The sequence below is a fragment of the Littorina saxatilis genome, unplaced genomic scaffold (genome assembly GCF_037325665.1).
Source record: "Littorina saxatilis isolate snail1 unplaced genomic scaffold, US_GU_Lsax_2.0 scaffold_117, whole genome shotgun sequence".
NCBI lineage: Eukaryota > Metazoa > Mollusca > Gastropoda > Littorinimorpha > Littorinidae > Littorina > Littorina saxatilis.
This window is the reverse complement of record NW_027129116.1, coordinates 17,516-44,026: the sequence shown is the minus strand read 5'-3', so window position 1 is coordinate 44,026 and position 26,511 is coordinate 17,516. Positions and strand designations below refer to the sequence as shown.

At 53.0% G+C, this 26,511-nt stretch overlaps 1 protein-coding gene and 1 pseudogene across 1 annotated transcript; both read right to left on the bottom strand.

Moving 5' to 3' along the window:
• Window positions 1-314: 314 nt before the first annotated feature.
• On the bottom strand, window positions 315-1,205 carry LOC138957398 (thymidylate synthase pseudogene; annotated as a pseudogene).
• A 3,545-nt stretch (window positions 1,206-4,750) lies between these two features.
• Window positions 4,751-7,102, bottom strand: LOC138957397 (ribonucleoside-diphosphate reductase large subunit-like). The gene has a single exon (XM_070328518.1). The coding sequence runs from the start codon at window positions 7,100-7,102 to the stop codon at window positions 4,751-4,753; it is 2,352 nt and encodes a 783-aa protein (XP_070184619.1).
• Between the last annotated feature and the right edge of the window lie 19,409 nt (window positions 7,103-26,511).

Below are 26,511 nucleotides of genomic sequence, written 5' to 3'. Positions count from 1 at the left end.
ACCGAAAGGCAGCGTACAAACAAGAAATTCATAGACAACATGATCAAACACTACACAAACCCACAGTGCAAGCTCAACAAGCTCAGATTTATTTACTTTTACTCGCTCGTCAAGCAACCTTCATCACTCATGAGCGGCTCTGCGGCCCTTCACCTCTTTAACGAACTCTTCTGCAGCAAACACTCGTACTTGTGTCCCACGTACCACCTGGCGTGCTTCAGCGACTGCTTAATTAAAGCAGACTCGTCGCAGCTCAAGAAGACCAAGCGGGACACCATCCAGAAGTGGGCCACCAAGGTCATTAGACGTCACACTCACACGGCCATGCGCATGACGGGAGTCAGGGGCGGGTCAATCAAGGGGAAATAATCGTCGAGATGTATATCGGACATCTCGATGGCGTCAAAGGCTGTACCCGGGGGGGCGGTGATCCTTAGCCGGGGCGTGGGTCTTCCGTCGGGGATACGGAGCAGCTGTTTCTTTAAGGTCTCCACGTGCGTCATGTAGATGTGCGCGTTGGTGATCGTGTGGGCAAAGATGTGCGGCGTCAACCCGGCGTCGTGGGCCAGCAGATGCATCAACAGACCATACCCTACCATGTTGAACGGTATCCCCAACCCGATATCTCCGGACCTTTGGGTCAAGTGCGCGTTCAAATACTTGCCGTTTCTGACTTCGAAGACGGTAGAGTAATGACACGGGGGCAGCGCCATCATGTGGGTGTCTTTGGGAGACCACAAACACATCAGATTCTGTCTCGAGGTCGGGTCCTCCTTCATCTTGCGGACACACTCTGCGAGTTGGTCAAAGCCCTCACCAGTATAATCTGCAGATTTACCCCTGTACTTTGCGCCCGAGTGTCTCATTTGGAACCCGTATCCAGGACCGATGTCGCCGACCTCGTAGTGGGTGAGCCCTCTACCGTCGAGGAACTCTCTGCTCGAGTTTGCGCACCATATCTTGGTCTTGAGCTTGCCGACGTCGGTGGACCCGCTGACCATCCACAACATTTCCTCGAAGGCAGACTTGTACAGAACTTTCTTACTTAAGAGGATCGGGAAGCCGTCGTTAATCAGGTCGTACTTCATCGTGGGAGGGCAAAACACTGACAGAGTATCTTCGCCAGTACGATTGGGCCCCCAGGTGCCCTCAGAGAACACCGTGTTGATTAACTGGAAGTACGTTCGGTCTGCTGCGGTGGCCATCGTGGGGGTGCTTTGTACTTTTCTTTTGTGAAATAAAACTTGTATCCTCGTACACAGAGTATTTATACGTTTTTAAAGTACAACAGACTACAGACCTCAGTCTTTGTTTTAAAGTACAACAGACTACAGACCTCAGTCTTTGTTTTAAAGTACAACAGACTACAGACCTCAGTCTTCGTACAACAGACTACAGACCTCAGTCTTTGTACAACAGACTTGGCTCCGGTCAATTACTTCCGGTGAATCATGGCAGTGCGGGGTTTGTTGTTTTTTACCCAAGAGCGACCCAGCAGACGGGCCCTACGGGAATATTGCCACGGGCGCAACGTCAAAGAAATGGTAGTGCTTAGGCCCTCAGAGGCATCCAACGGCCAGTATGTGTGTTTTGCCTCGCGGAACAGAGGGTTCTTCGTGAACTACGACCCACCCACAGTATCCCGTAAGATGAAGTTTAACCACCCAAACAAAATTTTAACGTGCTCCGGTGGTAGGTACGCCACCAACAAACTGTTGTTTTACTGCTTCGCGGACACTTCTCGCTTGGCAAACCTGACAGCGCAGCTCTATTTTACCCACGGGATATTTCCAGCACACATTCCAGAAACGGTCATGTGCAACGCCCTGGATTCTCAGTTGACGGTGTCCGAGAGTCACCCGACTATGATCGACCGCATGCGCAATGCCCTCAGGAGCCCGATGGTTGATAACGCTATAGCCGCCGTGATAAGGCAAGGAGCCCTCCCAGACATGTCTAAGCTATCAATGAGTGACAGTTCCGATTGTGAGTATTAGTTCGGCCGGGCAGGTTAGTAACATTTGTAGAGCAACGGCAGGTTAGTAACATTTGTAGAGCAACCATGGAACTCAAATCTGGACACCAACTCGCCGTCGTGGGGCCTGACAAAGCAGGATCAATCGCGCCCTACAGGTTTCTACCCGTGTACTCTATGTGTCACGTCGGGTTTGATGAGCTGTTCCGACCCACGGGGGGGCAGCTGCTGTTTAAACTGGTCAAACCCAGCCACAACATCACCAGGAACATCATGACCAAGGAGTACAACGACATTATCACCCTCAAGGAACTTGACGATATCTTGACCGTGGCCAACCCCAAGAGCAAGGCCGTCGAGATGTACAGGCCCCTGTTAGAAGAAGACGGCGAGGTGTCTTTGGTCAAACTAGCGAATAACATCATGCCCTTCGGGATAACGTCCATCTATCAGTGCAAGGACTGGCACAAGGACTTTACGACCACCGTGCAGCCCGTATTGATCAGCGGCAAGTGCCACGTGGACAAGACAGACTACGCCAAGCAAGACACACTGCGCATCCCCACAGGCATGTGTGAGATACGCCGCGGGCGCCCCGGAGACCCCAAACACTTTGTGTACATGACGTTTGCCAAGTCCCCCGGGGAGGATTGGAGACCCAAATTCGTGGTGACTCCTCAGAGCAGTTATGTCAACACCGGTATGATGGAGACTGAGGGGTATAGTCTGGTGTACCCCATGGGCATCATCGACTACCTAGACGAAGGTACGAACAACACATCGGTGTACATGTTCAGGCCAGCCTCGATCGGCAACGCCCAGAAGCCGGAGGAACCCGTGTGGATGATCGAGGGGTTTGTCTTTAACACGCTGTCGGAATGGCAACTCAAGTACCACGGGAGTGGGCTGGACTTTTACCATCAGGCCGGCGACAAGTTCATGGATTTCTTGCGGATTGATCCCGCCAGGCGGTATATTGTCGGTGCTGTCTTGAAGATGGTTAGCAACGACGATGAGGACTCCAAGGGCAGCAAAAAGCGCCGTCGTGAACAAAGCCCGGACGGTCCACGCACCAAGAGACCTCTGTTTTACGGTATAGGTACCACCGGGAAAGACGGCGACCAACCCAACGCGCCAATGGCTCTTGGACAGTACCCAAAGATGTCCGCGAGAGACCGTAATAATGCCGGTAGCAGCGGCGGGAGCAGCACATTGACCTTCTCTTTGAGCCCCGGAGCTCCACGGCTGCTGTCCAGAGATCTAACCAGAAAGATCACTCGGCCGTTCACTACCCAGATGGGCGGTGACGTGATCAGGCGCATTAACGCCTACGTGGAGAGGGAAATGCAGAACAACAGGAAGATCCAGCTGCCCAGACTGTCCATCAAGGAATACGCCACGGTGTCCGCCAAAGACACTTTCCTGATCATCGCCATGGCCTTCCTGGGCAGGTTGAAAATCACTGGGACTGCCGCGGGAGCCGCCAGAGAGCAGATGAACATGGACGGGCTGTTCAAGGGGGGTGTGGCTAAATTGACGTGCTTGGTCAATTACTTCGTCAAGGGAATGACCAACAACAACTTCCTGCAACGCAACATCACCTTCTACCACAAGGAAACCACCCGGGTCAACGGCGCTCAATCCGTCTACCGGCCTCTCCTCATCGTCCCACACGGCCCGGGCATCGAGGACGTCGAGGGCGCAATCTTTGCCGACTTTGCCAACAAGAGGTTCGGCGGGGGGGTGTTTGGCCGCGGGGCTGTCCAAGAGGAAATCCTGCTCATCACTCACCCAGAATCGCTGCTGGGACGAGCCCTGTTTGACAAGACGACCCTCGACAGCGCCTGCGTGGTCATGGGGGCCGTCCGGGTGAGCGAGTACACGGGCTATGGCGGAGGAAGATTTAACTATCCGGCGTTCAGGTACGCTGGACCTACCCCGTACGACGCCAACCAACTCCTGGACTCGGAGAACCGTGCCCTCACGGAAATTTTGGCATTCGACGCCACAAACTACAAACGGGCCCTGAAGAGTCAGTACAGCGCTGCAGACATTTTTCACGAGTACAAGAGGGCAGCGGCCGCGTTTAGCCCCAGCCAGTTTACCCAGCCAACAGTACCCATTGCCACCGGCATGTGGGGTAGCGGGGACTTTGCCGGCGACCCGGTGCTTAAGATACTCTTGCAGGTAGCCGCAGCATCGGCCACCAACAGGTCGCTCATCCTGGTGCGCACGGGAGATGTCGTAGAAAAGAATGTCACCGATATAGTGACTTTGGCGGAAACGATGAACCTTTCCGCCGACGATTTCATTACGCACGTCGCCATGGCTGTCAATAACCAACCATACAGCTCCACCAACCGCGCCAACAACTCCAAGATCACGGCAAACTCTATACTGACTCACCTCCAGGCCCTCAGAGCCAACATGCTCAGTGGTGGTGGTGCCATGATGTCGGGCAGCGGGAGCGGGTCCTTTTTAGATGCTCAGCAGGGAGCCCCAGACATAGATGAGGAGACATTGTTCAGCGATATGCCACTGCCACCATCACCACTGTTCAGTGATATGCCACCACCACCACCACCACCCCGGGAGTTTAGCGATATGCCACCACCACCCCAGGAGAAAAGAAAGAAGAAGAAGGCATCGGCACCTACCCAAGAGGAAGAGGTTCTCTCGGACATATAGTAACAACAACGCCATTGTTATATTTTATTTTTATTGTCACTTTCAATAAACAATAACAAAAAAGTCTGTGTTTCTTGTGGGGACATTTTACGAAGAACAGGCCATGCACGTGGGGTCGTTTCTCTTGCACACCCGTGGAGGAGGAGTTCCTTTCTTCATCTCAGATTTGGCGACCAGTTTCTTTGCCCCCGTGGCAGGTTTTGACCGATGATAGTAGTTGGCCGTCTTGAGGTCGCAGTCGCTCGCAAATAGCAGCAGAGTCAGGTACTTAGAGTTGGTAGGGTCTTCAAGATTGACGCTGAACGATATACCCTGGTCAATGTACCGACCCATAATGGCCGCCATCTTCATTCGTTCCTTCTGCTTGATCTCCCACACCGTCTTGTAGATCATCCGCATGCGCTCGGGGATCTCGGTCATGCCCTCCAACGACCCGCTGTTGTTGACGATGGCGTTGCCTAGATATGGCGTCCAGAGTCCGATCTTCTCTAGATCCTCGACTAGTTGTCTGCACACAACCTGGAAGGTGCCGCTGTTGACCCTGGCAAGAAAAACCAACGAGTCCAAGGGGTCGGCAGACTCGTAATGCCCGAAGATCTGAGCAGTCCCCACGGTCGGCATAGCGGCAGTCACCAGCGAGTTGCGCAGGCCGTTTTGTACAATGCGTTTGCTCAACCCCTCCCAGTCAAGTTCGGGCAGCGGCATAGGGATAGAACAGAACTCGCAGGAAACATCGGCAGTGCACATCGAGCAGCTAAAGTCGGGTGCGACGTGCGTCGTGTCTTGCTGTAAGATGCCCTTGGAGTACATCGATCCTTCAAAGTGTGGGTACGGCCCGCGCTCCACAGCCATATTGCAACTTTCCTCGAGGGCAGAAAAGTACATTTGAGCAGAGACCGCGTCCAGGAGGCGCTTGGCAGCTCCAGAAGTGAACGGCAGCCCGGCCTTCAGGAGCAGTCCTTGGAAATCTCTCGGTCCAATCCCGATGGGTCTCATGCTCAGGTGAGACTTTGCGGTTTGCTTTGACGGGTACATGTTTATGTCGATGGTGTTGTCGAGGTTCCTCGCAGCCACCCGGACAGTATTGCCGAGACCCTCAAAGTTGTAGATGATACCGTCTTCGCTGGCCTCCACAAGAAACTTGCTAGAGCATATGCTGGACAGGGTGCACACGGCAGTCTCGTTGCAGTCAGAGTACTCTAGGACCTCGGCGCACAGGTTAGACCCCCGTATGGTCCCCCTGTTGTTGTGGTTGCTCCGCCTGTTGGCGACGTCCTTCAAGAGCGTGTATGGTCCTCCAGTCTCTTTGTAAGTGTCGCATACCTCGGAGAACACTTTGAGGATCGGCAGCTGGAACTTGTAGGCCTTCTTCACCTCGAGGGCGTGATAGAGGTCTTCAAATTCTTTCCCGTGCAGTCTCCTCAGGCTGTCAGCAGCCTCTCCGTCAAAGAACGACCACATGACCGGTTTACCCGTGGAGGCGCTCTCCCGCAAGCGCTCTACAAATAGGTTGGGTGTCCACATACCGATAAACAGATCCTTGTGCTTCTCGTCCTCACGGCCGCCTTCGGTACGTTTATTGGCGAGAATCTTGAGGAAATCAGTCTCCCAGGGCTCTCTGTACACCGCCCCTGCTCCGGGTCTCTTCTTATTCTTCGCGCCTCCCTGAGGGACGTCCTTGATGGTCCTGTCCACGACGATGTTGAACATCTGGGTGTCACTGCCGTCAATGTTCATTCCGACCCCCCCGTTCATGGCCGAAATGTTGGCCGTCTCCGCCAGGCTCTCGTACTTTCTCTTGACGTTATTTCCGTCCACTGTCTGGATGAAGCAACTCGCCATCTGGGGCATGGTCGTACCCGCGTTGAACATGATCGGAGAAGCCAGAGACATCGACCCGTCAATGAGAGCCTCGAAGGTCGCCTTCACTGCGTCAAAGTCTGTCGGGTTCAACCCCAGAGCAATCCTCATCATGGTGTACCTCGGTCGTTCAATCACAGTCCCGTCGGTCGACCGCATCAGGTATGACTTGATGAGGTGGGTGACCCCCTGGTAAGTAAAATTATTGAAATCGGCGTCTGCATGTTGCCTGAGCAAATCTTCTATCTCCGTGCTATACCGTCTGCATGCCTCCCAGGTCTCTTCTGCCAGTTTTTTGTCTTTCCACAGGGTGTACATGGCTTCTTCAAATCTTCCCGGAGTGTCCATGTAGAGCTGGGCCATGAGCAACCTAGCTGCCAGGTCTCCGTACTGGGGATGAGTGAGTTGCATGTCTCCAAACTCGATGGCCGCACGGGCGTACAGGCTCCTCTCATTGTTGACCGTGCTAGCAGTGCTGGTCACTACCGTACGGATAGAGTCCTCCGAGATCTTGTCCAGAGGACGCCTCCATTGGGTCTTCAGGGTAAGGCAAAAGTCTACGGCTGCGGCAGTGTTCATGGTGGAGTGAAAAAGTTTGAAAGGCGCTCTCTCTTATATATAGAATGTAGTACAACAGAGTTTGATGTACTACAACAGAGTTTAATCTAATATCCGAGTCTGTAGTATCGGATCGGGGTCTGTTGTTTACCAGGTAGGACCGAGGTCTGTTGTAACCTAGTTTAAGGGTCGGAGAGTGTCCTTGGGTAGTCTCAGCATTACCGGGTTGTATTCGATACCCTCCGTGGCGTCATAGTATATGTCCCAGTAGTATGGTATGTCGTCTAAAATACACCCCGCGGTGCATATGTTAACCGTCATATCAAAGGCACCCTTGGGGGATGATTTCCCGCCGTGTATAAACACCTTGACTCTCTCTGGGTGTGTCTTGCGTAGTTCTACCAGGTCCCTGAAGATACAAAAACCCTCGTCTTCGTCTCCCATCTCTCTGGTCAAAACGGTGTAAAATTCACCCCCGAGGCATATTTGGTCACCTTTAAACCGTATCCCGCAAGTCCCATCCATGCCCATCTGAAAAGATATGTCAGGCTCACCCGTGAGCAACCGGCTATCCGGTATTCCAAACGTGTTTATACACGTCTTGACACCCCCCAGGCATTCGTCCTTCAGCTTTTGAGCCAGATACGGGCTCACGGGTATATCTGACGAGTTTATTACGTAGCACACCACCCCTTTAGTCTCTTCGCAGACCACTAAAAGTCTCCCAATCTTACACAGAAGCACATTTTCGTTTCCGTAAATGTCACCCAGAGGTGTCAAGGAGAGCAAGTCTTCAAAGGCCAGCATTCTTCTAGTTGCGCCTGAGGATAGTCTCGAACGGTTTAGCCCCGCACCTCTTGGCAAGCACCAGCCAGCTGTTCTTCATTTGCTTCATAGCGGGATTGTTCAACACGCTCAGCGCGGAATAAATAGTATGCTTACACCCGGGCTCCTCCATCTTGGGGTCAACGATGCGTTCATAAAAGTTTATCATGGCCAGCACCCCGGAAGGGTCAGTGTTAACAAAAATGACCAGTCTGGGCTTCGGGGCCAGGTTATACAGCGTAGCCAGATTCATGTAAGCCGCCACAGACATGGTGTTGATGGCGTCTTCGGGCCACTTGGGGCCGCCCTTGAACTTGTCTACCAGCGACGGCCTCTTCATTATATATACCCCTACGGGTGCGTCCACCACTACCACCGGGTCTTTAGGAAACCTGTACGGCATCGTCTCCGGATTCATCCTGGGCACGACCACGTACGGTACAGTCTTTTTGAAGACCACGCGGGTCTCTACGATCCTCCTGGTCATCGCAACCTCGGGGTAAGTTTCGTTGGCCGTTTGAATAGCTTCTCTGAAGATGGTCGCACCCACCGCCGTGGCCAACGAGAACATGGCGTGGTTGTTGGGCTTCTTGAGGTCTAGAGCGGACTTTCTCACCGTGTCCATCACCTCCGTGGTGTCTGTTCGCCCCATGAGCTCGTTATAAAACTGAAACATGATCCAGACGTCCTTGGGGTTGGCGTGGTGAAAGATAATAGCCGTGGGTTCGTCCTTCGAGGCCTGTTTGATGGCAGCCATGTCCGCGAGTGGTCCGCTGTCGTAGGGCGTGACCAGCAACGGTTTTGCTGTGCTAGACAGTACCGTGGGGCTCCTTGACGGTACTGTGTGTATGGTGCCGTCCTTGGCGTTGACTATTACCGATCTGGGTGGCGCAGACACCCTGTTGGTGTGCGTGGAGCAAAACACCGGTACTCCCGTGTCTTCCTCGTAGGCTGGCACGAGCATCCTGTTAACGGACAATCGTATTTCCCGGGCGTGTCTAGGTATGCTCGTCTCATTGCAGGAGGAAAGTTCTGAGGAGGAAGATGATAACTCTTCCTCGATAGACAACGAGTCTTGAGACATTGTTGTTTTAAGGTATCAACCGTCGTACGGTATGGTTTATTGATAGACCGCTGTACAAATAGTCTACGAGGCAGTCAAACCTGTACAGCCCGTCTTGCGTCCAAACGTAAACGTATGGGTGACAGTCACGCACGTTTACGACCAACCCGCAGGTCGCGCTCACCAGGTACATCCCTCTCGTCTCAGTCAGCAGGGTCTCCGTGGGCATCTTCTCTGTCTTCACCCGTAGGTTTGTAGATGAGGCAAACTCGTCGATGGCCGCCATCTTCTCAGGGGTCCAAAACAGCACGTTGTCCCCGCAGTACCTCAGTCCTATCTTGATAGTGCGCTTTGTCAGTCCAGGCAGGCTAGCGGCCATAAACCAGCGGCCGTCGTTCTTGACCACCCATCGGGCTGTATGCATCCGCGTGGGCAGAGCTTGCGTCATCTTCAAGGCCATGACCAAACCTTTAAAAACTTCCTCTAGCGGGTTGTATGACCCCTTGAACAGGTAGCTGCGACACACCGTCACAGTCAACCGGACTTTCCCCGTAAGCACCAGATAAAGCAAGGTCAGGTTAAAATCTCGTCGGGTGACGAACGGGCTGTTGGAGATACCGGCGTCCACGATAATACAGTCGCAGTGGTTCAGGTACCCCCCGTTCACCAGCAGGGTATTGGCAAACAGTTTCTCGCAGAAGGGATATGTCAGCCTGTGGGGCATCTCTGCGGGGTACATGAAGAAGTTGGTCATGTGCTCCACATTCGTGTGCGACAGGTCCTTGTAGTTCACGTTGTACGCCAGGGCGTTGAACAGAAACTTGACCATCCTGGCCCTCACGACCTTGAGGTACTCGGGGACCAGATGCAGTGACCGATGATTATTAGATGCCGCCTCACATAGCTCTAAGAGCACCCCAACGACCCGTTTGTCAGGCGCCACGAACAACCGGTCAACCATGGCTCTGTCTACGTACTACTGCGTGTTGACGCCTCTACCGTTCAAAAACGACCCCTCGGGTCTGACTGATATCTTTCGGAGAATAGCCCCCGGGTCTGATCTGCACAACGTGCTGTGTAAGTATATGTTGACCCACGGAGTAGAATATGTGGCCTTGTCGGTGCCGTCGGTGCGTCCTTGGAAGTATATAGACAAGCCGATGCCCAGGTTTAGTCAACGGTTTCCGGAGGATTACGTTGACAACCTAGACTCGTTGTTGGCACAAGGTGACCCCCGGGTGCTGATTATCAACCATAAGTCCCGATCTGCCAGAGTGGTCAAGGTAGATTCCCTCAAGGCATATAACTCCACGCTGCTGTCAATGTTTGTGCAGTCCCTACAGCAAATCAACAGAAAGTCCCGTATCTTGTACCATATGGTCGGTGTGACCCCGCCTTACGGGATAGGTAAGTTTGTGTTGGCCGAAACTTACCAGTGCTGCTTCAGGAACCTCGTGTGCAAACTGAAAGTTACCCGTGGGGAGTTTGAGGTCAGATTGTATGTGCGCGGCCACGTGCACCACACCAGCCTTCTCGATCTGAGTTCGGTGTCCAAATGGCTCAACTGCGAGCCCGCACTGGTAATTACGTGATTTGATGGAGATATATGATTGGTCAGGTCGGGGTTTGTTGTACCGGTATGGGGTCTGTTGTAGAGACGCTGTTATATATATATAGACAACCGAGCAGATGTCACTTCTTTACACCATGGACGCAGTCACAGTAGAGGTAGAAAACTGCTTCACGGGCGAAGTACACGAGCTTCTGAGGCAGTTCCACACATACCTCAGGCTGGGCCCGTATGAGATGACCTATACAGACCGACAGGCGACGATGGCACGAATTTGCGAGATGAACGACCACTACCGGACACACTGGTGGGAGACCGTCGAGAAACTCGATACGATGGTAGACCCGATCTCGGTGGTGTTCTTGTACGAGATCTACATGGCAACGGCAGACTGGTTCAGGCGCCAACGAGACCGATCGCCGACCAATCACTGCTCCTTGTGTCTCTTCCTGATGTACACGTTGGTCGGCCAGTGCATCAACTACAAACGAAAGCCATTCTTGACCAAAACTATGGATTACGAGGAACTCACGGGTCGAGTTCTTCGGGTTTACGACGAGACTGACCTCACCGGGCTACACTTTACGTTTATGAAGAGGTACCCCGAGGTGCTTGAGGAACTGACAAACAAATGGAATAAAATTGACAAACAATAAACTTTGTGTGTGTTTATTTTTAGTAACAATACACACATATTATACAAACATGTTGTTAAGACACAGAAACTCTCCCCCGACAGACACCTTGGTAGTGGCGATGTTGTAGATGGACTGCCTGTTGTCCTCCATGCTATAATAGATTTTACCCAGGGGCCGCATCATGGTCAGATAGAAAATGAGCTTGTTGAGATCCACCGAGTCTTCTCCTTGCTCAATGATGACGTTCTTGATGATAGCCCCGACGACCGTAGAGGTCTTTGCCGTGTCTGCCCCGCTGGCAATCATCAGAACGTCTTCCGTGAGCCTCGTGTGGTCCTGCTTGCTCAACAACATAGGTTGAACGAAGGTACCCCCGTGGTATGTAAACTCGGTCACCGACGGGTTGTTCTTGGCCAAGTAGGGCAGGGCGGGCATGGCGTACACGACGTCTCCGACCAGCAGGTCATCAATGCCCGTATTAATCAACGAGCTGTACGTGGTCGTGTTCAAATGAATCGACCCGTGCCTCCAGGTCAGGGCAGGTTCGCTTCCTCTGGCGACAGTCTTCCACGACAGCTTGTCAGTGTCGATGCGAGAGATAAACTCTTTGACAGAATCTACCTTCTCCCCTCTGCCCCCGGGGGATATAGGCTGTAGATGTTTAGAGAGAGTAGTGTCCGGCAAGAAGGTTTTGTCAGTGTTAATCAAGCAATAAGAAATCTTGGAGTCTGTCTTGTCTTCGTTTTGGGCGGCTATCCTGAGGTACCGATAGTCGTTCAGTGACATCTCTTGGAGTCCTTTCTCAGATTTTTTGGGGGAAACAAATACTCCGTCCTTTCTCAGATTTTTTTGGAGAAACAAATACTCCCACTTTTGGGGGAAACAAATACTCCCACTTAGTACAAGAAGGAATACTCGCTGACGGCACTGCGGTCCCACTTGCCCACGAAGTCGTCTCCGTTAATGTAGAACGAGGTGTCGTCTTTGGTCAGGATGGCATTGACCCTGTAGCTGGTGGCCGACTTGAAGTCGTCTCTGGCAATGGGCCCGCCCAGCTCAGTGTTGCTCCAGCAGGTCTTGGGGATGGCTGCGCCCATAAAGTAAGACAGATTAGACTCTCCCTTGACCCGAACTCCCTCGGAGTCTTCCCGGTGCATGTTGATCTTGCGGTTAGTCTGTCGGGTGATGGCGTCCTCCTTAGCCCTCAGGCCTTCAATTTACGACAGGAAGGTACGGACTGTACCCATGATATTTTTGCCACAAGCCAAACAATCATCAAACATTTCCGAGCATTTCTCACAGGTGAGAAAATGTCCGCACGGCAAGAAAGTGATACCGCTTGTGGCAAGCTCCACTTTTAAGCAGGCTCGGCAGAATTTACGTTTTGTCAATATCTGGTTTTCTCTGGCTAAGACGCGCACGCGTTCCTTTATAGTAATTAGTACAGACGACGACGGGGCTATTATTGGAAGAGGACGTAGTTGTTGTTGTTGTCGTTCTTGTTCTTCTTCTTCGGCCAAGTACAGTTTTCTTGCTAACTGAGCCTGCTTTTCCGGACTTTGCGCAATTTCATCGGCTGCGAGGTAAAGCTCTTCTACGCTGACGAATTCTCTTTCGCCACCACCACAATCTAGGCGCCGATTTTCGATAACTTGCAACACTAGATGTTCGGGGATGCCCATTGCACAGACCGCTGCTTCCTTCGCTGTTGTTGTTATGCTGTCGACCTTTTTATTTTTTTCAAGTTGTTGTTGAATTGGGTACAATACTGCCACGGAGTCTCGGTCAGTAGTAGTAGTGTTCGCTATCATTGTACTGAAATCCATCTCGCAGTATTATTATGTGCAAGGTATAGATTTGTTTGTAGAAAAAGTTGCTTAAATTTGGTCGCCGATCATCTCTATATCATCCTTCCGCTCTATACACAGCAGGAAAATGTGTGTGTGTCGGTTTGAAGATAGCCACACCCGGATCGTCTCTCGCTCAGATGTTTTGTACCCAGGGGTCCGTGTCTCTCAGATGTTTGGCTTGGCAAGGAGGTAGGGTGTGCCCCCCTTACAATTAATACTACTCCCACTTTAGTTCAAGAAGGAATACTCGCTGACGGCACTGCGGTCCCACTTGCCCACAAAGTCATCTCCGTTAATGTAGAACGAGGTGTCGTCTTTGGTCAGGATGGCGTTGACCCTGTAGCTGGTGGCCGACTTGAAGTCGTCTCTGGCAATGGGCCCACCCAGTTCAGTATCGCTCCAGCAGGTCTTGGGGATGGCTGCGCCCATGAAGTGAGACAGAGCAGACTCTCCCTTGACCCGAACTCCCTCCGAGTCTTCCCGGTGCATGTTGATCTTGCGGTTAGTCTCTCGGGTAATGGCGTCCTCCGTAGCCCTCAGGCCTTCATCTGCAGAAGGGTTGAAGTGGATATACTTGTAGAACGGAAAGTCGGGGTGGTTAAACAGGTCCTTATTGTACAAAAAGGTGGTGTTGAAGTTGTTCCACATGTCCTGGTGGACGGCATTGGTCGTGTAGACGTTGGGGTGCACGGCGTCCATGATGTTCACGTCCGTGAAGCACTTGTTGTGCTCCTCCTCAGTCTTGAACTGCGTGCCCATGCGCCCCAGAGGGTTGAATGGCTTAGACAGTGCCTCCATCTCCATGAAGGGTGGGGTGAACAGGGGCCACCACCCGTCTCCTCTGATCTCCGGGTCAAAGGTTTTAAGCTCCAGGCCAACCGCGGCCGTGGTGCGCAGATGGTTTAGGGCGTCAGTGATTGCCGACTGGTTGTTAACGGCTATGACCTTGTTAGTCGTGCTGGTGACAGACTCGATGTAGGCGGCGTTGTTCCACATGACCGACGGGTATCCGGCGATGGCCTGTCTGGAGGTCGTGGAGTATGCCACGGACTGCAGGAGCACCGAGTTGGACTCGTCAGAGAGGTCCTGGGAGCGCTTTTGAATGGGAGAGCCACCGAAGTGAGCATATCCGGAAGGCCTGGAAAACAGGATGCCGTCGGCCTGCACGTGCATGGGTTTGACCCAGACGACCCCGAAGCCCATGTTAATGTACCCGAGGTATTCGATGGCGTCGCTGTTGGTCAGGCCGTACAGGCGGTCGTAAATGTCGGTGAAGTCTGCCTCTTCAAAGGGCATGCGCTTCTTCATCATATAGGTCTCCACGGTGGCCTTAACCAAGGTCTGGTTGAAGATGTTACCCGCACCTTCTTCACCCTCTTTAAAGAGCATGCGCTTCTTTATCATATAGGTCTGGTTGAAGTCGCTAATGTTAACCCCGCCTTTTTCAACCTCTTCTTCTTCATCCTCGCTCTTCTTTTCCTCAAACAGCGACTGCAGGTCTGGAGAAGTGCGGTTCAGCATGACGCTGATGACGTTGTTGGCCATGAGGTCGTTGTTGTAGTAGTAGTTGTTTCTCATGTACTTGTTCTTCACGAGCATAGTGTCTCCAGATTCTTCGTCCCCGGGCTTCTCGTGGAAGAACATCATGCACCCGCGTGCAGTGTCAGAGTCCATCATATCGCTGTAGTCAAAGTTGTTGTTGTCCATGAAAAACTCATACAGGAAGCTCTTGAGCTGGCCGCAGGACAGAGTATACCTAGCCCCAGTCTCGTTGGCGAAGGTCGTCCACTGCCTCACGGGCCCGTGCATGGCTTTCCCGTGTTGAGTGAAAGTGATGCCTGTGGGCACCGCAAAGTCGAAAGTGGTCAACGTCGTGACCTGAGAGTTGGCGGCAATCTCGTCGGCCATGCTTCCGTCGTCCACTGCCACGAAGACCACGTTCTTGTTACCCACGCGGGCAAACTGAATATTGTGATCGCGCGTGGTGATGACCTTTTTGGCCAGTTGGGTGTCCTGGTTGCGCACGTACGACCCGTTCTTCAGGGTCACAGCCCGCTGCGGTGCAATCTTCCTCATGGGATGCATGTCGTCCTGCGTCAGGGTAAGGTTGGTCATCGTTTGGTTCATGTCCACTTCCGCAGAGGAACACACGCCCATCGACTCGAGCATGTTGATGACCCTGGTGGTAGTCATAGCCACCGCGTAGGGCTTTTTGAAGGGAGCTTTGGTCCCGTCGAACCACCCGTCCAGACCGTCCATGGCTCCGGAGCTCTCGGTGTGCAGGTCAAAGATTTGCAACACCTCCCCGAGGACCTTAGTGACGGAGTTCCGGTCAGAATTGCGCACGGGCACTATCTTGTTGAGCCCGAAAGACATCTGGGTAACAATAGAGTTCATCCTGCACACCAGCTCTCTCCTGTCCATGACGTTCTTGAAGCGCTTGTTCCTGGGCAGGGTAGTCACCGACGGGGACTGATCCACCATCAGCAGGAAGGCGTTGGTGTTCTGCCCCCTAATGATAGAGTTGGCGGCGGCGTCCAGACGAACGTCCAGGTGACTCATGAGGTTGGCAAACTCGGTCGAGGCGATAACGAGGTTAGGATCATCCCCGGGGTTGGTAGCGGGCAACCCCATGGCCAGCCGTTCCTTCTTCATCTTGAGCCAGGCTCCCTCGATGGCCCCGAGGGTGAGTCCCATCTGCCTGAACACGTCCTTGCTCACCCGAATATTGACGCTCGTGGGTACTGGAGAAGTAATCTTCCTCTCTACGCGCATGATGTCGACGCTGGGGGCGGTCTGGGAAATGTAACAGGATCTACCCGCATCCGTGCGGTCAACGTCGTAGAGGTACGCCAGGCCGAAGCCCTCTGCGATGGGTTCTTCTGTCATAGAGTGGTGCAGAGCCATCCCGAAGGTCGTCTCCACCATACGGTTGTTCATCTTGGCGATCAGCTTGTTGCCCATGAGCACCACTGTCTTGTGCATGATATCTTCCTTGGAGAGCGTCGGACGACTGATGTACGACGTAGACTCGCCCATGAGCCATGTTTTGACGTTTTTGAAGTCGTCGAGCTTCTCCAAGGCGTTCTGAGTCAGAGGGCTCTTGTCATTGGCAATGAGCTGTATTGGGTTGTTCATCGTAAGAACTATTAAAGACGTCGAGAGCACAACAACAGGTTTGGCTTTTTAAAGCAAAGACCCTACCATCGTTCATACTAATAATGCTCTCGGCAAGCCGATGGATAGCACGTATGCGCTACAGCAGACGTACCAAGAGGCTACAGAAGGGGTTCGTCAACGATGCCTGCAGGTTAATCAGGGCGGATAAAAACCTAGCCTTCGAGGCAGCAAGCGCCAGCGGGAACAAGAAGACGACAGACGTGTGCACGTTTCCCTTCCAGCTATCACGTCAGTCCTCTCTGAGTCACCGCAGGTACGTGCTGTACAACTCGTTCTACTGCATATTTCCGCCAGAGGAAAAGACCCCCGGGGAGAATACCATGACTCCAGACGAGGTTTTCAGAGCCTACGGCGGGTGGTTGGCCAAGGCAAAGACCGAACATACCCTCCCCGCGGACGTGTTGGAGGCAATCAAGCGGGACAACAAGACCTTCGTTCATCAGGACGCTGCGGCCGTGCTAAACCACTTTTTTGTGTGCAACAAGTTCGTGTGGGGAGGCTACGTTTTGTCTAGCGGGGATGACGGAGAGGACACTACCATCACTCTCGTCTACTACAGGACCCAAGCCATCTCAAAAGACGGGGGGATTGTTGTAGACCCAAACATTTTCTGCCTCATGGAGTCTATCGGGGACATTACTACCAACTCGGAGATCAACAACGAGTGGTGCGGGACCATTGCAAAAGAGGTGTCTATGGCTCAACTGGGGGTTGACACCAACATCTCTAGCGTACCTTTGGACAAGACGCTGTACGGGACAGTGACATGCGCACTCAAGACAACGTTCTACACTCAGACAGAGCATGCACAGATAATTTGAAATAAAGAGAGACAACCAAAATATTGGTTTTTGTGTTTTAATTGTTCAAAGGTTATTTCAGGTAAGGCATGGCATGCATAAAGGTCAATCGACACACATCCAACCGGGGCAACATCGTGTGACATCGTCCGTTATAGTCTATGATAGCAAATCCCCAAAAGGACGGCATAGAATCGTCCCCCGAGACAGTGGCAAACACTTTACAGTTTTTGTTCTGCACCTTACAGTATACATCTCCCGATGAGGTGTGGGGCTTCAGATTAGGGTCTACCTTGTCGAGAAACTTGGTCAGAGGCAACCCCTTGAGAGCGTCAAAGTGGTCTGGTTTGTACCTCTGGAGAAAAATGTTTCTAAACACACTAGCCTCCGCAGCCTCGCTCTCAGTCTCCCGTGGTTGTTCGTTGGTCACCGGAGTGAGCTTGGACACCCCGCACATGAGCTTCTTAGAGAGCGAAGAGAACCGTCTGTCACTGGTGGTCACGACCTGCTGGATGTCGAAGGTCGACACTATAGACTCAACCTCAGAGTCAGTATACCGATTAGAGTTCACGTACACAGTCACCCGCTGGGCCCGTCCCAGCAGAGGCTTCAGCTTGTCCACGGCCCGTTGGGTATCACCGTCAACCCAAAACATGTGTTTCTGCTCGGGGAGAAAGTCTAGGGGGTGATGAGGAGGGATAGTGCCGTTGTTGACGTTGTACAGGCAGCATACACCGGCATTGCCCTTAACGTCCAGGTTGACCATGAGGTGTTGTTGGCTGGCAGACTGCATCCTATAGGCGTAGTTGGTCAGCGTCACAGCGTTGTTGTGGGTAGAGTCCAGGACCAACACCCGTGTGGCAGTGGTAAACTCAGGGGTCAGCAACTCGTGATACGTGGCCGAAGACTTGATCCACACCACCATGTCTTTGACGTCAGTGTCGACAAAGATGCTGCACCCGGTCCACGACTGCACAAAGTAGTCCGTGTAGCCCGCAGAGATCGTTTTTGGCTTCCCGAGAGGCAAAGGATGACCGTCAATCTCGGCGGTCCCAGATTTCAAAGTAAGTGTCACAGAGCTCCCCGCGGGCACGTCTGCCGTCGTCAGCCACATGTTTTCACCGTTCCTGAGGCAAAATGTTGAAGGACATACTCGCCCATTCGCTGCCCCAGGGTTGGGTTTTGTGGGAACCACATGCTGCTGAACGCCATCATGAGAGGAAGGCCGCATGCTACCGCCTCTCTCTTAGACACCTCGGGGTTCTCCTTGATAAACCCGCCCCAGATGTCTTCGAAGGTGATCGTCTTTCCGGACCTGTGGTGCTTGATAGTCCTGTTGTCGACGCACAGCCACCTGTAGGACACGTACCGGGAAGCTTCTACGAAGTAGTCTTTGGCGTCCAGGTAGGCCTGGCGGTTGATGGTGTTGACGCTAGTCCCCCCGGGTTTGGTGTCCCGTCTGTTGTAGTCCCGTCGGTTGGTGCGGAGACCACTGGCACGGTAATGATGACGCCGGCTTCTAGAGTAGTTGGATGGCGCGATGACGCTTTTCAGTTTGGTCACCACCTCTCGAGACCGCTTCTCCTCTTGTTGTTGTTTGGTCTTCTCGAGCCACTCCTCGTACTCGATCTGCTTGGCCCAGTCGACAGAGGCCAATTTGGGGGAGGACAGCGCCTCTGAGAAGTCAGGAACCTTGAAGTCGGTGGTGGACTCTTCCTTCGAGGGCAGTTCTTCGAGGTCATTGGTAGTGGGAGCTGGGGGCAAGTCTTCGTAGTAGTCTAGTATAGTGTCTGTCTCGCTCAGAACCAACACTTCGCCGTCGTTCAGGTCTTGCACTTCCCCCAGAAGCGCTTCGTCAGTCCAGTATGGCAGGGCAACTGTTGCAGATTTGACAGCAGTAGTAGCTGTAGCAGTATTTTCCATTGCTTGAATCAAGCTTTGTCGCAAGAATAAAGACTCGGAACGACCGTCGTCCGAGTATATAGAGCCCGTTAGACCGAGGTCTGTAGTTTGTTGTATTATACCGAGGTCTGTTGTATTAGCTGCTTCTCTGTTGTATCAGCCCGAGGTCTGTAGTTTGTTGTATTATACCGAGGTCTGTTGTATTAGCTGCTTCTCTGTTGTATCAGCCCGAGGTCTGTAGTTTGTTGTATTATACCGAGGGTCTGTGGTAATGTCAATAGGTGCAAACAAACTTTCACTCTAATACTACAGATCCCGCTCTCAGACCCAAGTATGTTGTTTCCTGTGAGTCAAGTGCAATGGTGCCCACGGGGTTTATTACTGACGCTTTCCCAAAATATGGTTGACAATCATATCTAGCGCCTCGTGGTCAGGAGTGATCGTGATGGTGGGTCTTGACCGGCTAGCCTCCACGGGTTGCTCTGCAGCGGGTTCGGGTTCAGGGGGGGGAGGAGGAGACTGTTGGGCAGCAAACTGAGCCTTGAACAGCTCCATGGCAGCCTGAAAGCCCTGCTGGACACCGTCTCGCATAGCCTCAATGACCATAGGTTGAGTGATGGGCAATGTTGTAGAAGCTGCCTCGCTGACACAAGTCTTCTGACGCTTGGAGACACAATCGAGGTTATCGTCGTTGTCTTGACCATCGTCTTCGGTCTTCTGGTTACGCTTCAGAGATAGTGGTGGACACCCCCCCTCCTTCTTCCCTTCCTGCTGCGACCTCCTGAGCTTGAGGATATTATAAATGGCCGAGGCCTCGTCGAGTTGGTCCTGGTAGTTCATTTTGCGACTCGCGTTGATGTAACAAACGTCCCGTGGGTTATGACTCAAACTAGTATTTTGCAACAGGTAGTTCGTTCTATCCGCCGAGGGTAGGTAGGCTGCAGAATGTGATGCAATCACGTCAGAGATGTACTGGTTCTTCGCTCGTCGTTTTAATACTATACTCTGATCAATCGCGTAGTCAACGGCAGTGCCCTTGCGGGCTGGAGTGTCCACCAGCGACACGTGTCTAACCCGCTTAGACTTGACCTCGTGAGACAGACTGAACGACGACAGCGTCTTCTTGCAAAACGTCTCAAATGTCACGTTGGCGTTATAATTGTCTGTGTAGTCGTTGTATCGCCTCCGGAGGCTCTCCAGGAAGTAAGCGTCGTCAATCTCGCAGGTTAGGTACAGACTCTTGTCCGTCTTGACCTGCGAGACGCATTTGCCTACTATTAACCGTTCATTGTGCGCAACCATCAGGGGCGCTCCGACAGCTCGGATATCGTCCTCGGGGTTAATATAATACTTGGTCCCGTACGAGTTGGGGCAGGTCTCGTCGCTCTCGTGAGAGCACGACCGGCCATCACAAAACCTTACCACGTAGCCAGACACCTCCATCTCAGAGTAATCCAGTGTCCCTCAACGACCTTGAAAATAGGATTTTAATAGTCTCCTTGGTGATGTTGTCAAGCGGGTTTATGCTGACGCCGTTTTTGTCCACAAAGTAAAACCAAATGTCGTCTGAGGAGCTGCTGCGGGTACACATGACTATCAAATTGTTCGCCGACATGACCTTGTTGACCTGGCCATACACCGTCGTGTTGAGCGTCATACCTTGAGAGGCAGCCACGGTACTCGCTTGGTTTAGCTTTAGGGGCACCAGATCCAGCACTGTGAACTCTGACGACCTGCCGTCGCTTAGGGGTATCGCAGACTCTTCCGTGGCCAGTTCCATGTGAGTAATGGAGGCCGCTGAGACATCTTCCTCATCACAGGCATCTTCCTCATCACCGCTGAAGTCGTTCGAAGGCAACATTTCATCATCTTCTTGGATGGGTTTCACCTGATGCCCGTCGGCAGTTCTCTTCATGCCTTTCTTCTTGGCCCACGTGGCGGGTGTCGAGTCTGACTTGTAAGACTTGACCCCTTGATCGACCTTGACGCACACCGGGTGCATGACGACCACCAACGTCTTGCCCATCCTGACCTTCATGGGGCCTCGGAGAGATTTCCCGGACCTCTCGAGAAAGAACACGTGCTCGCCTTTGGGTATGGTCAGCTTCGCTTTTGACTCTGTAGCGCACGTGTAAAACACGTCCTTGTCATCAATGTCTTCTGCGGCAGACATCAAACATTTCAGGTCGTGCATGTTCTGTAGAAGCGTGTCCAGAGTGTCAGATTTGCTCGCCGTGCGCTCGCAGAGCATTTGCAGCACGTTGTCGTCCCCGATGTTGGCGTACATGAGCGACGTGGACATGGCAGACACCATCTCGGCGACCAGTTCGGTATTATCTTCGAGGAGTTGTTCGTATTCTGACAGGTCGGCAAGAAAGTCCTTCCAGGATCCTTTGATCAAGGTCAGAACGCACCTGGCGGAATGCGTCGTGGTGTACGGGCGACCCTTGTAAAACCGCCTCGTGTTTGACCAGCAAGAGTAGATCTCAACCTTTTTCCTCTCATTGTTCATGAGGCCGAACTTGTATTTCGCGCCCAGAGATGCGGGCTCCTCCAAAATCCTTCTCGTCCACGCCTTGTCGGTGTAGTTGGCGCTCTTAAACATGGCTCCCGCGGGCGCCGAACACCCGTACAGCACCTCCGGCCACCCTTCCCCTTTGGCAGTCATGCTCTCTTCAGCGAGCACTATATCACCGGGGTCAACTTCGTCCCTGTTTAACACCTTTTTACAGTCCTCGTGGGTCGTGCACAGGTGCACGCACTTGCGCTTGTAGAACTCTTCCTCCGAGACGTTCATCTCCGTCCGAATAAAGTTCATGACCTTCTTGGGGATAGGTTCGTCCATTTCCAGGCAGTTTATAAAAATAACCAGGTTGGCGCTTCTGTCCACGTCCCCGGACTTGGTCCTGCGGTTGTACTTGTTGTGCTTGACAAACGTCGCCTCGTGGTACATCAGGCATGGCTTGTTGATCATAGTGATCATCGAGAAGTCGTTGATGGGTATCTTCTCGTGGTTGCACGGTTCGTCACCCCTGGAACAGCCCTGGAAGCACGAATCGTTGATCGAATTCTGCTGGGTGCACGACCCCGCGACCACCAGGGTAGGTTTTGTCAGTCCCGTACCATACATCTCGTGTACCGTGTAGTACATCCCCACGTCGACTATAGCCCACGAGCACGTCAGACGACCCGCTTCGTCAAACACGAATGTGTCAAACAAGAGCTTGTTGGGTATCTGACGCCTGGGATAGACCGCCCGTATTTGCTCCATGGTAGCCTCGTGCACCTTTCTCACGTCATCCCTGTCGGCTGCATTCATTCGTCCCCGTATGACCTTTCTGAACTTGTGATAGTCTTGCTGCGACAGCAGGTTGATGCCTTCGTGCTGCCTGGCAAATAGCAAGAGACAGACGCTTCTGAGATTGGGCCATATGGCCGTGTAAAACTCTCCCGGAGTATTATACTCGGCATTGTATACCTCCCGCGGGGTATTCCCGTACAACCTCTTCATGCATTCCGCCCATGTTTTGGGGGTGATTCTACCCAACTGTTGGAAAGTGGTGGAGTATACCGTGTGGTCACTGACATACATCTGATGGTCAGTAAATACCTTCCTGAGGACGTTACCCGCAACGTTAGTGGACCCAGAGAAAACAGGAGTAATGTTTGGGAGATACCTGAGGGCATCTTGTATCATTGTTTTACCGGTCCCCGCATCACCCGTGATGTACACAAAGGTGGCCTCGCAGGGACCGTTCATGGGGGCTGCCCGTTGGGTGTCTATGTGCTCTTGGAGCATTTTTAAAACCCTTCCGTCCCGCGCGGAGTAGAATAGATGGTTCATCATCTTCGGTGAGAAGTGAGAGAGTGTGGGGAAGAGAGTTTGGTATATATATATTCTGGGGTTACAACATACCCTACTCCGATTCTACAGAGGTCACTCCGGCGCGACAGACTCGGGCCTACTACAACAGACCCCACCCCAATATTACAGACCTCTGTCTACTACAACAGAGTTTGATCCTGCACCCAAATATTTGTATAAATAAGACAGGGGAGGGGGGGAACCGGCTCTAATTCGGCCTTCTGACTTTGGCTGCGACTCAAACCATAACCATGTCTGACAACTTCGAAGATAACAAGACCCGTCTCACAGAGACCAACTCGGCGTTCTACAATACGCCTTATTTTGCCCTCAAGGTAAGGAAGGACGACTTGTTCTCGCAAGATGCCCTGCCCACCTTCAAGAAGTATGGAGCGGCGATTTCCATGCTAGACAACCGGGTCATGTGGCTGCCAGCCAACGCTCTCACCCCGAGCTTCTACTACCCCAACAAGATCTACCACAAGGCGTTCCAGGGCAGGTACAGGGACTGCGAGACGCCCATCGTCATGTGCGTGAGCAAATCTGATTTAAAGGAAGAAATGAAGGCCATCTACGGCGACCCCACGGTGGTAGACACGATGAACAACATGATCGGGTCCCTGGAGGCGCACACCACGGAGAAATTCAGCAACGACGTGCCCGAGAAGGTAGATTTGGCCGGGTATCTGGAAACAGCCACCTTGAACGATGACGAGGTGCTGTTGGTCTATGACACAATTCTCAACCTGATCCACCGTCTGGGCAACGACGATACCCTGCTCAAGTACACCAAGGAAACCCCGTGCTCTGACGTGTCTGTGGGGTCCTATCTCCAACCCCTGTCTATCTTAACGGGAGACAAGAAGTCGAGCGAGCGGTACTCGGCACCCAAGCTGGCCGGTCCTGACCCCACGGTGCTGGGTCTCGGCCAGGTGATCATGAGGGAGTTCCGCCACCTCCTTAGGATGATGTTCAAGTTTGGTAAAGGCGACACCGGTACCTCCAAGGACGAAGAGACGGACGCGCAAGACAAAGACTTTGAGGCACACATGCTTACCCTGGTTGCCAAGAATCCTCCTCCCTCCGGGCCCGGGGCGCTCGGCATGGTCTCTAGTTACGTCCATCTCATGGGCGTGTGCAACACGATCAGCAGGTACGCCCGGAAGTATGATCTGGACGTGTGTCACACTGCAACCTGGGATATGCTAACGGTCAGCAGTCTGGACTCGTTCTCGGCCTCTAACGTGTCCTACGTGGGGTTCACAGACAAGGGTCTCAAGTGCCATATGAAGTCGGCCAACCCGCTGACCAACCTGCAGTTTACTGGTAGCAGGGAGTGTAGGACCTTTTGCGCGCTGATACTCTACCTGTCTAAGCGCGTTTGCCAGGCACGATGCCCTCAGAAAACACTGGCGACAGTGTCCCACAGGAGCAGACAATGCGAGAGCTGTAACGCCGTGGAAGATTGCGCCATGGCTTGGGTGTGCACCCTGAAAGAGGCTGCCGACATGTCTGACAGCGTCACTGACCCCAAGAAGAGATCCATCGATGGACCCGGCAACGCATACTACTCGCAGGTGTTTATCAGCGAGTTCAACGATCAGGCCACGGTTATCGGCTCTGCCGGCTGTGACCAACAGCGGGCCGGTAAAGGGTTCGTTGAGGCCCACGGGAAGACGATGGCGCGTATGGAGACTGCTCTAAAGATCAACAAGAGCGGGACGAGCACGGAAGCCGTGGCTGCTCTCGGGGCGGCGCTCGTCAAGACTTACGAATACCTCAACGGGACCGAGCACCGGGTTGCTCTGATGCACCGCGGGCAGTGCAGGGGAGCCAAGCTAGAGACTGTGCTGACAGACAGCGAGGGAGGGGTGTCCAAGATGGCTTTCGGGCTGCTGTGCGTGCCTCTAAACAGAGCCAAGGTGCTGACATATATTCAGAGGTTCGCATCTCACGTCAACTTCAAGCTGGCCGACTTTGCCTCCAAACCCACCCAGGGATTCAACGACGCTACCGCGGCCGTGGCCTCAAAAAACATCGGAGTCTACTCTGTTAGAAAGGACCAAGACCAAGTGTCGATGAAGTCGTTCTACATACACCCCTCGGTCAACCAAGACACTGACGAGACTCTGGACATCAACACGCACCCTAAGGTGTCTTCCTTCAACGTCCCTGGGGTGACTGTCAAGACAACCAACAAGTACAAGATGCTCAACGGGGTGATGAAGCCAGCGGACGAGTGCCAAACCTCCTTCGGGGGGGGAATGGACTTTGGAACAGTGGCCCCTACTCTGTCTGCTGCCCAGAAGGCGGCCATCAAGTCTGCTGTGACGTGGGTGTTGCTCAAGCAGATGCCCAAGTTCACCGCCAAGAAGGCTTCCAAGTCAATAGAGGGTCTGATCAACACCATCCTGGCCGCGCCTCTGAGCACGTTCAACCACGACGAGCTGTCGGTCCTGGCCTGGAAAGACCTGCTGAGCCTGTACGTCATGGGGACGATGATGGTCGCCAACAACTTCAGCATCAGGGCCAACAACTACTACGACGGTGTCACGGTACCCAAGTTTGCCCTGCTGTCTGATGCCCGCAAGGTTGTCCTGGAGCCAATGTCTCAGCAGTTTCTGGCGGCCGGACCCACCCTGGTGTATGCTAAGACCAAGGTAGATTCGTTCTCCACCAAGGTCTCTGGGGAAACGGCCAAGTTTGTCTCGTGCTCTATGACCAAGTTCAATCCCTTGAAGCAGTTCATTGGCGGGGGTAACATGATGTGCCTAAACAACAGCACGATGACTGGCGTGTTCATACCCCTGAAGTCTGACTACAAGGGCGGCAACGTGATGGACGTGGACCAGATGTGTAACGAGATCGTGTCTCTCGGGGAGATGTCTAAGCCGGAGCGGTGTGACAGCGTCTACAGAACCGCCGAGGCCTTTGTGGCAAAGATCAGGGACCTCAACCACATGGACGAGACCGAGGAGATCACTTTTGACCACGTCTATGAGCTATTCTCGGAATACTCTGCTCAGGTTCTGCTGGACGACGGAGACCTCAAGGACATGGCCATTCACCTTACGGACACGGACTACCTAGCCAAGGTGTGCGAGAGAGTGAACAAAGACAACCAAGACAACCCGGAGGATGAAGATGAGGTGGACTTTAATGCGATGCTGAGCAGGTCCATACCCGAGGACACTGACACTGGCGCTCCCGCTGCTGCCTCTACAGACACCTCCGCCCTCTTGTCCGAGTTTGCTGACGACTAGAGCTGTTTGAGCTGCAACCGGATCTTCTTCAGCATGGTGGCCATGGACATTGTAGGGTCGGTCTGTAGATGTTTGTTGACCAGCCCCCGGACGGCCACCACTGAGACTCCCGAGATATTTTTTTGCACGTATTTAACATAGTCGTCTGGACCTTGGGGTCTCCCATATGCTGCAGCTGCCGCGGGAGGTGGTTGCTGCTTCTTGCCACCGCCACCCATGACGCGTCCCACAGGGGCACCCCCGGATGCACCCGCGGATGCCTGTCTCTCGGGTTGAGACTCTTCCTTTTTTGATGTCTTTTGGTCTGAAAATAAACCCATTGTAACCTCTGAAACACTCTTCTGTATTTTGTATTACAAACACTCTTTTGTGTATTACTGCTAACACTCTACTGAGACGAGAGACTGCGTGCGATAACTAATAGTTTAGATCAACATACCAACACAAAACCCCACATACAACCATGATCAACGA